The sequence below is a fragment of the Panthera tigris genome, chromosome A2 (assembly GCF_018350195.1).
Source record: "Panthera tigris isolate Pti1 chromosome A2, P.tigris_Pti1_mat1.1, whole genome shotgun sequence".
In the NCBI taxonomy this organism is placed as follows: Eukaryota; Metazoa; Chordata; class Mammalia; order Carnivora; family Felidae; genus Panthera; species Panthera tigris.
In genome coordinates, this window is record NC_056661.1 from 26,024,661 (window position 1) to 26,039,385 (window position 14,725).

General features: G+C 47.6%; 1 protein-coding gene across 4 annotated transcripts in view; it reads left to right on the forward strand.

The window, feature by feature from the left end:
- The window catches only part of FLNB (filamin B), a 143,427-nt gene that overhangs the window by 108,829 nt on the left and 19,873 nt on the right, over positions 1-14,725 (forward strand). For 2 of the 4 annotated variants that reach the window (XM_015538545.2, XM_007084400.2), the window contains 10 exons: positions 465-712; positions 3,143-3,214; positions 3,931-4,033; positions 4,627-4,767; positions 8,188-8,316; positions 9,383-9,556; positions 10,733-10,891; positions 11,179-11,382; positions 12,633-12,785; positions 12,892-13,014. In XM_015538545.2, the coding sequence (XP_015394031.1) occupies positions 465-712; positions 3,143-3,214; positions 3,931-4,033; positions 4,627-4,767; positions 8,188-8,316; positions 9,383-9,556; positions 10,733-10,891; positions 11,179-11,382; positions 12,633-12,785; positions 12,892-13,014 (1,506 nt within the window). The remainder of the gene's footprint in view (positions 1-464; positions 713-3,142; positions 3,215-3,930; positions 4,034-4,626; positions 4,768-8,187; positions 8,317-9,382; positions 9,557-10,732; positions 10,892-11,178; positions 11,383-12,632; positions 12,786-12,891; positions 13,015-14,725) is intronic. The other 2 variants (XM_007084399.2, XM_007084401.2) reach the window with 1 other exon arrangement.

A 14,725-nucleotide genomic window follows, 5' to 3' on the forward strand; every position in this document is an offset into this window, starting at 1 on the left:
AAGAGTACCTGTCCTTCAGAATTCAGCCATTCCCCTTATCTCAAAAAGCCCTTTGTCAATGTGGCAACCCTGGGATATACATTCTTAGGACTTTATTTATAGAGATGTACTACAGGACTCCTCTCTGAAGAACAATTGATAATTTTTTCTGTACTTAGCTCCTCCTCCACGTTTCCACAATACATTGAGCTGTCATTCCTGGTGCCTGGCCTACATCTGCCTGCCTGTTAGGTTAGGTTAGGAACATCTCGAGAGCAGGGACCGTGTTTGGATCACTTTGGTGTGTACCTTGCCCTTAAGAAAATGCCCAGTATATATTTGTTTAGGGAAGTTGACTGTCATCCCCATACCCTTGAATGCTTGAACCTTGAATCACCCACATGAATATGAGATTTGTTCTCGGGCCTCCAGGGCCCTTGTCTACAGCTAGAGCTTCCATTTTCTTCCCCTGAACTTTTCTACAGGTCCTGGAATCGCCTCCACTGTGAAAACCGGCGAGGAAGTGGGCTTTGTGGTTGATGCCAAGACTGCTGGGAAGGGGAAAGTGACCTGCACGGTTCTGACCCCAGACGGCACCGAGGCTGAGGCTGATGTCATCGAGAACGAGGATGGCACCTACGACATCTTCTACACGGCCGCCAAGCCAGGCACCTATGTGATCTATGTGCGCTTTGGCGGCGTTGATATTCCCAACAGCCCCTTCACTGTCATGGTAAGGAAAATTCCTTCCCTAGAGCACTCTGCTAGGATAGAAATAGTAACAGCTGCCATTCGTTAAATCCTGGCTAGAACATCCCCTTCCACTTTTTTTTCTTCAAAAAATTTTTCTTAAGCAGTCATGACCTTATAGAGTCCTAGAATAATCTCTAGAAATCCAGAGACCCTTGGCTCTAAGAGTTTTTAAGAAACCTTATTGGCCACCAAAGTATCTGTCATGCTAAGGGTCTTAAGCAATATCCTGGCCTCAGCCCAGCTCAGAAAGATACACTTTGACAAAAAATGTTTGTAAGTAAAACATCACATTTTTTATTCTGCTTATTCTTCCTCCTTCCTCCTCCCTCATCTCCATGGCCTTGAGGAGAGAGGTTCCTGATGCCGTTATGTCTGCAGACTTGACTTGTATCCCAGGACACAAAGTACCTCCAGTTTTGTTTTGGAAAGATTCAGATTTTGCATAGGTGTGGGAAATAGCATGTCTTTTGAATAGTAACACCTGGTGCAAAGGGAAACCATTATGTGGGCCTCTGGGCCAGAGAATGGTGAGGTTCTTTAATTTTCAGCGAGTGACTTTTGGACCTTCCTCTGATTATGAAGGTTCTTCAGCCAAGAAAATATTAGAAATCTCATTTGACCTTCAGAAAACCAAGCATTGTTGGCCCTTTTGCAGGTGAGGTATAGGAACAAGGCTCAGGCTCAAGTTCACTGAGCCCAGAGTGCCTGCTGTGGACAGCCATCAGGTGCTGTGGGTCTCCCCTTACACAGTGTCCTTTGATGCCACGGGCAACAGCGGTGCTCAACCACAAAGTTCTTATAAGGCCTCTGTGACTTGGCCCCACACAGCCTGCGAAGCCCCTTCTCACGATTTCACTTTATGTAGTGATAGAGAAGAGACTACATTCCAAAGAGAAGGCCACGCCTCCCATCCAAACAGTCTGTAATCTATTGTAGCCCTTTTTCCCCCTTTCCATAGATATTTGTTTATCTGTAAACATTCTGCCAAGAATCTGGAGGCTCCTTTTTGTCTCAAGGATGTAAGCCCTTGTCAACTTTGAGCCTGTTCATTTGGGAGTGTTTTTCTCCTTCAATAGAAAAGGGTGAAAAGAAATGCAGCTAGAGAGTTTATATCCTTATTTCCAGAGAAGGGCCCCAGTTACAGTTTTAAGAATCCGTTTTAGTCTGTAGCGGGTTTTATCTGGTGAGTTAGAATATATAGGCATCATGGAAGAGTGGTCCCCGGGCCTTGCTGGTGCAATGAGCTAGGCAGAAAAGGGCAGTCACCCACAGTACCTGGTTTGGGTCTTTATTCTCCTGTTCCAAGCTTTTTCCAGCCTTACCTAAATAGACTTTCTTTGTATGTGGATTCCCTGCCTCTCTCTACAGACTTGTGGCCAAAAGGACATGAACACACAGTACTGCCTTCACAGCTCATGTATCAGGGAGGCCCAGCAGGCTGGTTCAGTTAAATACATCATGAAGCCAGCTTATCTGCTCATCACTGTTGAATATGGATTGAAGGCCATAGCGTGGCCATTGAAAGATCGTTCTCCTGGCCAATTTGCCCCTGCATGGCCCCAAGCTACAAGAGAGCCCTAGAAGATGGGGAGAGGGCTGTTTCAAAAATTGAAGCCTTTCTAAATGAAGTCCCCTTTCCACAGATGCCAAAATACAAAGGAGTAAATGCAGGCGTGTAGGCCTTCCTCCAGGGGGTGGCCTTCCAGTTCAGTGTTGACTGTGGTAGAAGATGAACCCTCCTTTATCAGGTCGATTGGAACATGAAGTCTGTGGTTTGAAGCAAAAATGAGCTTATAAAGACTTTTAACACATTAAGACCATGGACCCTTACCAAATAACAGAAGACCACTTTTCCAGTTTCATGCCACGAAAGTGACTAGTGTTCATTTTTCCCATTTGCACAACACACACATCAACTTCATGCGTGGGGTCACATCATACACATTGCTTTGCAACTTGCTTCCATCCCTCAGGGTGTCATACGTACCCTTCCACATTAACTCATCAGACTTGGTAGCTTCTTCAGGTGTACAGGTTTACATAATTTACTTACCTGACTCCCTGCCAGTTGGACGTTTTAGGTTAGGTCATGTTCTCATGACCATCAACAGCTGTGGTAAAACGCCTTGCATACATCATTTACCTGTGGACTTGCCTGCTAGCATGTCGATAGGCCTGCTTCATAGAGGTGGGATCGTGGGTTCAAAGGGCATGTGGATTTGACCTTTGAAGAAAGGATCCCACTCGCTCTCCACAAGGGGAGAAAGAATGTAGGCTCCTGCTGGAGGGAGTGGCTCCCTGCTGTGCAAGACGGAGCAGATGGGGAGGAAGCCAGCCTCAGGTTGTAGCATCTAAGTAGCAATGTCCCTTCAATGTGATTCCCAACTAATCTCCATTTGCCACTGACCAGGCCACAGATGGGGAAGTCGAGGCCGTGGAGGAGGCACCGGTAAATGCATGTTCCCCCGGATTCAGGCCCTGGGTACATTTTTTTTTTTCTCCTTTTTGCGTTTCTGTGTTTACTCAGCCTTCATTTCAGAAAAGCTGCAGCCTGCTTCTGGGGATTGCTTCAGCCCTCTGGGTGTCCTGGTCATTGGTTTGTCCCCCACTGATCAGTCCGTCACAATGATCCCCGCTTCCTCTGTAATGAGACCCACCCGTGTCATCGTATGCGCTCCACGAATCTCCAGCCGTCATGTCTGTGATCACGCTCGGTGTAGCCTGTCTCCGCGGTTCAGAGAAAGACGGGCCATCCTCAAGCCCTCCTGCTGACTCTCAGCCGCCACTAGCACATTTGGTTTCTGTTCAGGGGGAAAGCCGCCCGCTGCTACTTTCTGCCACTTAAAACGCACCTTCTTTTCCAGGCCACAAGCAACTAAACCTTTCCAGGTGGAGCCTCTTGGGACTCACAGACATTGCTGTCTCTTACTTTTCCACTGTCCCGTGAGCACTGCTGGGAATTTTACAAGCAAACTGCCTAGTGATTTTTAGCAATTGGTCAGCATGACTTCTCCAGTCCTTCAGGTCCTGCTCTGGCCCTGGGGGCAGCTAGACTAAGCCCGTCCTGTACGGGCAGCCACGTCCCCACACCCCGGCTGCACTAGCTTGCAAAATTCCCAGTTGCTCTCTGCCCTCTGCTGTTTCATTGGCCCACACGGTTGTCCACTTTACCCAGTGACCACTGCTTCCTGTTTTTAGGTAACCGAGGAGGCCTATGTCCCAGTGAGTGACATGAACGGCCTGGGCTTTAAGCCTTTCGACTTGGTCATTCCATTTGCCGTCAGAAAAGGAGAAATCACCGGTAAGCACTGTCATGAAAGCCGCTTTGTTCTCACTGGCTTGCACTAGCTTTCCAGAAGGGTGCCTGGGAGGTGGTTCCACCTGTCCCCGACACCTGGGGTCCTGAACCTAGCACCCCTGTTTCTTGCTGTGGGGGGATCAGTCCATGAGCCCCTGAGATTACAACTGTCGGGTTCCTGTCCCTCCTTTTTTCCTGCCTTCTCTTATTCTTGCACCTTTCCAGATATGACATTGACACTGAAGCCTATTGTACAAGAGTTTCTTTCTCTTCTAGCCTCCTTTTAATGCCTCGTTCTCTTTGAGTTGATATTCTGCTAATTCTCCTGGCCTTGTGGTCTTTTCTAGTCTTGTGTGAGCTTCTCATTTGTCAGAACAAAAGTAAAAAACTCTTTACTTGAGTTGCCTGCTGCAGTTGTAGAAGAAAAAGGGAACAAAATAAAGGCAAACGTGTCTCTGTTTTCCCATTGTGGATCTTGGATGCTTCAGGCAGCAGTGAGTGCTCTTGCCTCTGAAGGCCACCTGGGCCTTTGTGCTCAGCCTCTCTGGGGGAAGCCGCTGGTGGGCTCATGGCTCTCTCTTCCTGTGCTCTAACAGGAGAGGTCCACATGCCTTCTGGGAAGACGGCCACTCCTGAGATTGTGGACAACAAGGACGGCACAGTCACCGTCAGATATGCCCCCACTGAAGTCGGGCTGCATGAGATGCACATCAAATACATGGGCAGCCACATCCCTGGTGAGTCAGGCTCGGCACCTTGGCCAGCACTCCCCGCAGGACAATAAGACTTGGGCCTGAATGTCTGGGAGGTTTGCAGAGACGTTCAGTTGGCTGCTGTGTGGGAAACAGTTCTCAGTGGCAGGATCGGGAAGGCAGTGTCGGTGTCCCTGTGAAATCAAACAGCCTGTGTCCCCAGCAGATCCAGCCACTCTCCAGAAGGGACAATGCAGCTAAGCATCCTGGGTCACAGTTCAGGCCCTTAGCTTCATGATTGTCTTTGTCACTATGCCGAGTGTGGCCACAGGGTGAGCTGGGAGAAAAATGTGAGGCGCACGAAGGGACTTTCCAGCCTGGCCTACAGAGCCCTATGGAGTGTGGGGTTTGGGGGCGGGAGAGAGAACAAGCTGCTTTATGTTCACAGTGCCCTTGACAAGGAAATTCAGCTCAGATTTTGTGTCCATCAACCAGCACAGTGTTATTCTTGTTTTTTTTTTTAATTGTTCAAATGGTTCTCTATTTTTAAATTTAATATTTTGAGTAGGCAACATCTCCACATGGTTTAAAAAATGATGTGGGGAAAAGTTTCCTTCCCACCCGTATCGCCACCTGACCTCTCCTTGAACCTGACTACTGTTAATTTTTTATGTTGGATATCAGAACATTTTTAAGACTCTATAAACAAATGGGAAATACAGATTCTTTTCAAAAAATTTTTTTTAACATCTATTTATTTTTGAGAGACAGAGAGTGTAAGTGGGGGAGGGGCAGAGAGAGAAGGAGACACAGAATCCAAAGCAGGCTCCAAGCTCTGAGCAAGCTGTCAGCACAGAGCCCGACAAGGGGCTCGAACCCCCGAACCATGAAATCATGACAGCTAAAATTGGATGCTCAACCAACTAAGCCACCCAGGTGCCCCTAAATTTTTTTTAGTGTTATTTATTTATCTTGAGAGAGAGAGAGAGCACAAGTGGGGGAGGGAAAGAGAGATTGAATCCCTAGCAGGCTCTGCACAGTCAGCACAGAGCCTGGTGCAGGGCCTGAACTCAGGACCCATGAGATCATGACCTGAGCCGAAATCAAGAGTTGGACGTTTAACTGACTGAGCCACCCAGATGCCCCAGGAAATATAGATTCTTAAGCCCTTTCCCACTTATGCATAAATAGTAGCATACACTACACATGGCTCTGACCTTGCCCTTTCCAGTCTAACTGTATATCCAGGAGAGTTTTTCATGTCCTAATGATAGAGCATGTCACACCGTTTGGATAAACCGTGATAGATTTCACCTTTCCCCCCATTGGAGAACATTCAGGTTCTTCTCTCCCTTTTGCTGTCGCTAGTCAGGCTGCAATGAATGGCCTTTATTCCATCATTTCACTCTCATGAAGGTATATCTGTGAGATTTAGTTCCCAGGGTAGGAATTGCTGGACACAGGTATAGACATCTATCATTTTGATCGATCTTGCCAAATTGCCCTTCAGTGGGGCTCCCCCAATTCAGACACCCACCAGCAATGTAGACCAGCACCTGCTTTTCCACCAGTTTGCCAATGGAATAATAGGCTGTCAGATTTTTGGATCTTGGCCACACTGACAGTTCAAAAACCAGTATTTTGGTGTTGCTTTATTTGTATTTCCCTTGTGAATGAGAGTGAGCAACTTTCTGTATGTTTAAGGACTATTTGTATTTTTCTGTGAACTGAGCACTTATTTCCTTGGCCAGGTTTTTCCATTTGGCCATTGGCCAATATTCTGTATTGGCTTTGTCATAACAGTTTCTGAGAGCAAATTAAATATTGGAGAGATTAGCCCTTTGTGATAGAAGTTAACAAATATTTTTCCTAGCTTGATATGTTTGTTGTGGTTCATGCATACATGTGTGCATAATGTTTGTTTAAAGTGAAAACATATTATCTACTTTTATCTAAATATTCTAAAGATGCAGATGTAGAGAAAGTAAAAAATGTCTTCTCCCATTCCCTTCTACTTCCACTGCTGGGGTGTGTATCTTTCCAGATGTTTCTCTCTGTGCCTACCTACATGCATACATAAATTTGTTCTTCAAAGGAAATGAGATAATGGCATTAATATTATATAGCAACTTGCCTTTTTCTCTTTTTTATTTTTATTTTTAGAGAGTATGAGAGAGCATGACCAGGGGATAGAGGCAGAGGCAGAGGGGGAGAGAGAGAGAGAGAGAGAGAGAGAAAGAGAGAGAGAGAATCTGAAGCAGGAACTCAGCACAAGCCCTACACAAGATTTGATCCCATGACCCTGGGTTCATGACCTAAGCTGAAATCAAGAGTCGGATACTTAACCAACTGAACCACCCAGGCGCCCTTCCTTTTCCTCTTTATAATGAGACACATTATAATCTCTCAAGTATAATATACACAGATCTCCCTCATTGTTTGGTTTTTTTTAATGTTTATTTTTGTGAGAGAGAGAGAGCCCGCTCATGCACACACATCCATGGGGGAGGGGCAGAGAGAAGGAGAGAGGGAATCCTAAGCAGGCTCTGTGTTGTCAGCACAGAGCCCAACATGGGACTCAATCCCATGACCCTGGGATCATGACCTGATCTGAAATCAAGAGTTGGACACTTAACTGACTAAGCCACCCAGGCGCCCCATTCCTCATTGTTTTTAATGAACTGCACAAGTAGACCAATGTTTATTTAACTGACCCCCTATTGTTGGACACTGCAGCCTTTTCCTAATTTGGATCTGGGCACTGTGGAAATGAAGTCCTTGTACAGAACTGGGAGCAGGGTGGGGAGAAAGATTTCTAGGGATACATTCCTAGGGGCCTCATGGGGCCTTATATTTTGAAAGCATGGTAAATGGCCTTCCCAAAAGACCTTTCCAGTTGTGTTCCCTCCAGTAGTGGGTCATTTTTCTACATGGCCAGATGTTTCCTCCTTATTGGTTAAGTTGAGCTGCACTGCCCTGCTTGGGCCCCCCTCTAGACTGGAGCAACCTTGGGATTGTTTTTCTTGTGCAGTGATTGAAAAAAAGGCAGCGAGTAGACCTGTTGGGTGTCCCAGCATGGTGAACTCTACTGGAGTCTCCTTTTTTTTTTTTTTTTTAATTTTTTTTTAATGTTTATTTATCTTTGAGAGACAGAGTAAGAGTGAGGGAGGGGCAGAGAGAGAGAGGGAGACAGAATTTGAAGCAGGCTCCAGACTCTGAGCTGTCAGCACAGAGCACGACACGGGACTCAAACTCACGAACTATGAGATCATGACCTGAGCCAAAGTCGGATGCTTAACCAACTGAGCCACCCAGGTGCCCCTGGAGTTTCCTTTCAATTTCTACCTCTGTGTAGGAGATACCAGCCTTGCTTGCTATTAGGTGAATGTTAAGACACTGGTTGTCCAAGCTATGCATTTGTCCCTCCATGAGTCCCCCTCAATTTTGTGTTCTTTGCAAACCCAGAGAGCCCGCTCCAGTTCTACGTGAACTACCCGAACAGTGGGAGTGTTTCTGCATACGGTCCAGGCCTGGTGTATGGAGTGGCCAACAAAACTGCCACCTTCACCATCGTCACCGAGGATGCAGGAGAAGGTACCGTGTGGTTATGTGGTTTTATGCTTCTGGCCATCCATTTGGAGAATTAGGTGGACACATTTCCAGGGTAGCTTTTGTTTGTTTGTTTCTTTGTTTGTTTGTTTGTTTTTGGGAGGAGAGAGAGAGAGCATTAAGGAGCAGGGGAGGGGCAGAGAGGAGGTGGAGAGAGAGAGAATCCCAAGCAGGCTCCTTGATGTTAGTGTGGAGCCCACCATGGGGCTCAACCTCACGAACTGTGAAATCATGACCTGAGCCAAAATCAAGACTCGGACGCTTAACCAACTGAGCCACCCAGGTGCCCCGTTTTTCATAAATGTCTTATGTACAGCTGCTCTGTCTTACCCAAAACAGAACTTCTGAAGTCCTCTGTGTTCTGATCGAAATCATATTGATTATATGAAATGTGTTATGTGACTTGCCTGAAATTGAAGCATGTTTTGGGAAAATGATGGTTTTGCATTTGTTCTATCTTGCACATGTACAAATATCAAGCGGACTGACTACATGTGTTACCGCCCATTCCAGATAAAGCTCTATGCCTATGACCATTGTCATCGTGGAGACTTCTAAATTTGTGATTCTTTTTTTTTTTTTTTTTTTAAGATTTTATATTTAAGTAATCTCAACACCTGATGCAGGGCTCAAACTCAACACCCCTTAGATCAAGAGTCACATGCTGCACCGACTGAGCCAGCCAGGCGCCCACCCAGGGATTTTCAGGATGGCATCCAGTGCCCAACCAACAGGGCTGTGTGTGTGTGACTCTCCCATACGCATGATTGGTGTGTAGGATGCTATTCCTTTCACATCCCAAGTATCCTTAAGAATAGAGAGAACTTCGGGGTCATTTGTAGTGAAGAAATCAGATGGTGGAGTGTCTTTCCAGTGGACAATTTTACCACGTGAACTGCTTTGTTCTGACGTGCCCCTGGCCTCTGGCTCCTGTGGCGTGTGTCAGTCTGTTGTTCCTCACATGGGGACTGCCCTGGATGAGGTATGATCCCTGTTGAAACAAGGAATCTTTGTCTCCCTAAAGGTTCTCCTTCCTTCCTCCCATCCACAGGGGGCCTAGACTTGGCTATCGAGGGACCTTCAAAGGCCGAAATCAGCTGCATTGACAACAAAGATGGGACATGCACAGTGACCTACCTGCCCACCCTGCCAGGTGACTATAGCATCCTGGTCAAGTACAATGACAAGCACATCCCTGGCAGCCCCTTCACAGCCAAGATCACAGGTAAGGTCACCTGGCTTGCCGGGGGGCTTCCTGGAGGTATGGGGAAGTACAGCTGCCCTAACAGCCTCTCTCCCCATCAGACCAGCAACAGGAGGCTAGGCCTCTACATGGAGGTTTCACACAGACTCCTTAGGGAGGAATTGGGGTGTAAAGTCACCGTTGGGTTGGCCTAATTCCTCCCTTACCCGGTAATCCAAGGAAAACCAAGCAGTGCCATTCGGAGGGCACTTTTTTTGTGCCAGTCTGACTGCAGCCTGCAAATAGCAGGCCCTCAGACAGAGGCATTCAGATACCTATTACATGGCTACATGGACCCAAAGATGCCCTTCAGCATCACTACTAGATAGATTTTCTCTCCATTTTACAGATGGAAAAACTGACGCTTGGAGAGACAGTGGCTTAGCCAAATTCGGACATGGGTATTCTGGGATTCAGATACACATTATCTGATTCAAAGCCCACACTCCTAATGTCTGTTGTGCTGGCTGTGTTCATATCACACTATCAGTGGGTTAAAAAGGAGATATGAGGGGGCACCTGGGTGGCTCAGTCAGTTAAGCTTCCGACTTTGGCTCAGGTCATGATCTCACGGTTTGTGGGTTTGAGCCCTGCATTGGGCTCTGGGCTGACAGCTCAGAGCCTGGAGCCTGCTTCAGATTCTGTGTCTCCCTCTCTCTCTCTGCCCTTCCCCTGCTCTCTCTCTCTCTCTGTCTCTCTCTCAAAAATAAATATAACAAACATTAAAAAAATATTTTAAAAAACATTTAAAAAGGAGATAGGAAAAATGAGGTTCCTATCCCTAAGGATATCCCTAAGTTGTTTAGACCTATTAAGCAGTCAGCAGTATTGTGTAGAAGATGATGAGTGCTCACCTGAGGAATGCCCAAGACAATGGCAGACAGGTGACAGGTGCCGCCCACTGGCAAAGACTCCTTTAAAAAGTGGTCTGAGAAGACTCAAATTTCCAGTGCCTGCCAGTTCCCTTTAACCAGACATAATTAGCAATCATTCATTGTTGGTTAGGTCTGCTTATTGTTCAAGACAGGTATTTTCAATTAACTTTGGGTAATTAATTCTCACCTGATCATCTGTAAATGGCATGTGGAATGAGGGCTTCAGAGAGCTGGGGAGACCCACATGTAACAAGAGCCGCATTTGGGGGGGGCTGTTTCCCAGATGACAGCAGACGGTGCTCTCAGGTAAAGCTGGGCTCTGCTGCTGACTTCCTGCTTGACATCAGCGAGACCGACCTCAGCACCCTGACGGCCAGCATTAAGGCCCCATCTGGCCGTGACGAGCCCTGTCTCCTGAAGAGGCTGCCCAACAACCACATCGGTGAGCCCAGGCCACCTTCCTGGCTGGAGCTGGGTGGGAGATGGGCATTGCCCCAGTCCGGTCCTGGGCAATTGGTAGCACATTAGAGTATGAGGTGATAAACCTTCTGGGTCACACGTGATAACAGTCTGAGTGAGATTCTGCATGGCGATGTCGACCACGCTCTTGGATGCTGGCGAGTCAGGAGGGAAGTCCTGCTTCCCTTCTTGTGAGTGTGTCTCCCTCCCCCCTCCTCTCCTTCATCCTGTTCTCCCACCTTACAAACCCGAAGCTTTGCTCTGGTACAGGCATCTCCTTCATCCCCCGGGAGGTGGGTGAACACCTGGTCAGCATCAAGAAGAACGGCAGCCACGTGGCCAACAGCCCTGTGTCCATCATGGTGGTCCAGTCTGAGATCGGTGACGCACGCAGAGCCAAAGTCTATGGCCGTGGCCTGTCAGAGGGCCGGACTTTTGAAATGTCTGAATTCATCGTGGACACAAGGGATGCGGGTATGTGGGGATGCTCCCAGGAAAAGGCCCAGAGCTCACGGGAATGATCTTTTTGCTTCTTTTCGTTTTTCCATCCTACCATCTTCCTTTTCTTTCTTAGCATCTCTCTAACTGTATGTAGGTCCTTATATGTGCGTTATCATTTAAGTCCCATGAGCCTCAGTGAAGTGGGAATTATATGCGTTTTCTAGATGAAGAAACAGGCTTCTAAGAGTTAACAGCCCATCTGCTTCTGGCATTTGAATCCAGAGTCAAAACAGTTCACAGATCTCTGTCATTATGTGTACTCCCGCCATTCTCTGCAGCTTTTCCAGGGTCTCCTCGACTCAGCCCAAGCAAAGGAGGTTGGTCCAGCTGGCCAAGATTGTGTCAGCTGAGGGATGCTTTCATGGAAATATGGAATCTCTTCCTGTACCCTCTTTAAAATGGTTTGAATTTGGTTGGCCCTCTCCAAACTATGCCACATGACAGTATCTTCATTTTCTGCCTTCTTGAGTGATGGTCACATTGGTGACTTCTAGACAAAGTCACAGTCCCACGGGAGAGGGCTAGAGACTTTCTGGTCCTGGTGAGTTGATGCTCCTTGTTGATTCTTCAGGTTGTTAAACCTTCAGATCTGCTGTCTTAATGGTTCCCTGGCTGGACATCTGAGGCACCTTGGGAGCAGTTTAAAAATTCAAATTGTCAGGCCTACAGCCGGTGATTAATACATGCCGTTCTTGGAGGCGTGTGGCCAGAGTGGCTTTCCCAGTGGCTTCTGTGGGACAGGTGCTCTGTGGGATATTAATAGATACCCTTGAGAGGCTGCAGGTGGCTGAGCCAGTTGAGCGTCAGACGCTTAGTTTCAGCTCAGGTCATGATCCCAGGGTCATGGGCTCGAGCCCCCATGTCAGGCTCTGAACATGGAGCCTGTTTAAGTTCTCTCTCACTCTCTTGCTTCCTCTCTCCTCACTACCCACCCCTCTCCCTTGCTTGCTCACTCTCTGTCTCTAAAAAAAATTAAAAAATTAAATGGATATCATTGAGAAAAGAGTTCTATGGTCAAAGCCATGCTCAGCAGGGTTTTTCACTACAGGATTTCTCAGAGCTTTTAACCTGCTCCTCTGTCTGGGGCTGCCTACATTACTGTCTTTCTGACATCTGGAAATAGCGGTTTGCATTTCCAGAGCCTGATGTCCTTGCTGCATGCATGGAGCTCCCCCACCCCCAGTGAGTTGCAGTCCCATCAGCTCTGGGCCACGGTGTTGCAGGTTATGGTGGTATATCCTTGGCTGTGGAAGGCCCCAGCAAAGTGGACATCCAGACAGAGGACCTGGAAGATGGCACCTGCAAGGTCTCCTACTTCCCCACTGTGCCTGGGGTTTACATCGTCTCCACCAAGTTTGCTGATGAGCACGTGCCTGGTGAGTCTGGTCCCCTCTGCCCTCCCCGTCCAACACCTAGTTTTTCTGTAAATGCTGTGCCTCAGCCTATCTGGGCTGCTCACAAGGGTCTTCTTGGTTCTTGCAGGGAGCCCGTTTACCGTGAAGATCAGCGGAGAGGGAAGAGTCAAGGAGAGCATCACCCGTACCAGTCGGGCCCCGTCTGTCGCCACTGTCGGAAGCATCTGTGACCTGAACCTGAAAATCCCAGGTGAGTATGAGTTGTTTAGGGGTCAGGGCGGTGGGCGCCACTAGAAACCACATCCGGGTGTGGCCTAGAACATACTAAATCCTCTATGGGTGACTGCTTTTAAGTAAGTAAATATTGTATTTATTTATATTTTTAATACTGTTTTCACAGAGCCCCACCTGAGAAAAAAAAATCTGCTTGCCTGCCACCTTTTTGTTCTTCTGAATGAAAATAGCTTTACTGTGTCACATGGGGGGGGAAGATAAATAAGCTTTTAGATTTGAATTTACTCTCTGTCGAATAGAGTCAGGTCAGTGAGAGAACTGACCCTGCTGATGCCAATATTTGGAAGTATTTCAAAAGTGTCAGCCTTATGGCATCCTCCCAAAGTTAGTTCTTCCCTTCCATCCCTAAAATGAGAGTGGAGACTGGGTGGGTGGGCCACATTCAGCCCTTTGGCCGTGAACTGTGTAAACGGACACTTCAGTCTGTCTGAATGTGGCCTGGGGTTCCTTCTATAAAGAGACGTCACTGTGAGTGCAGATTCTGAGGGTCCTCTGCCCAGAGGCTGGCACACACTATATTGTTGGACAGATCCTGTGGCACGGAATATCTATAGAGTCTTCAGATGAAGTTCATGGTGTGATCTGGAGAGGGGGCCGTTTCTCCCACACTGCATTTCCCCTCTTTCCGAACTTGTCCCATGTCTACTTACCTTGCCTTCTGAGCCAGTCATTGGCGGGTGGCGGGTTCTTCCTGGGCAGAGGCACAGTCGTCACATGAGAATGTGGGGAAAGCCTCATTGCTGCAGTGTCCACACAGAATCACTTATTAGAAAGAGCTAATGCCTTGTGATCGCGGAAAGTTCACGTGTTCAAAAACGAGGAAAGTAAGTGTCACCTCATCCCCCAACAGCCGGGGGGATGGGGAGGTTGAGGTTCACATCTGAGGCCCGGAGCTGAACCCTGATTGCCTCCAGCCTCATGAACACGTGGGGTCAGTTTCAGATCACACTTGTGTCCTTGTTACACACCATAGTCCACGTCAAAAAAGATACTTCCAATTTTTAGTCAGTACATGAGATTCCATTCCATGTCCCGATGCACCATCCTTCATCGTATGCGATGTCCTATTCCAAGTACACTCTTTTCCATCCCTGGGTTCCAACAATCGGCACTCTGGAACGAACGTTCTCCACTGTGTGCTCAGGCTACCTTCATGTCGGATGGATGTCCCAGCGTGGGACTACTGGGCTGATGTGTTTCAAAAACTGCTACACCTTGGCAGACTGCCCTCCAGAAAAAGGATCAGTACCCATTTATCCATTCCCCCACCAGCACTGGGCACTGTGTTTGGTTCCCACTTTGATCATTCTGATGGAAAATAAGGGGTCCGGTTTCCAGCTTCATTTCTTGGGTCACTAGGGACATGGACTGTGTTTTCATTTGCTTTACATTTCTCGTTGTGCAAATCAGCTGCTTGTTCCCTTTGTCTGTTTGTTTCCTGAGGAACTAGTGTGGTCGATTACTCTATCTAAAGACTCTCTGGCTCAGTTTCTATTTGCTGTGATCAGCTACTTGGTACCAGATGACTCTGGATGAGACTCACTCTTCCTCTCATTACCTAAATGGTCCCCTGTTGTCAGAGGACAGCTCACCAACTTCCAGATGTCTTCCAGACCCAGGCCATGTGGGGTGACCCTCTCCTCAACCCCCCTTCCTTTCTCTGTCCT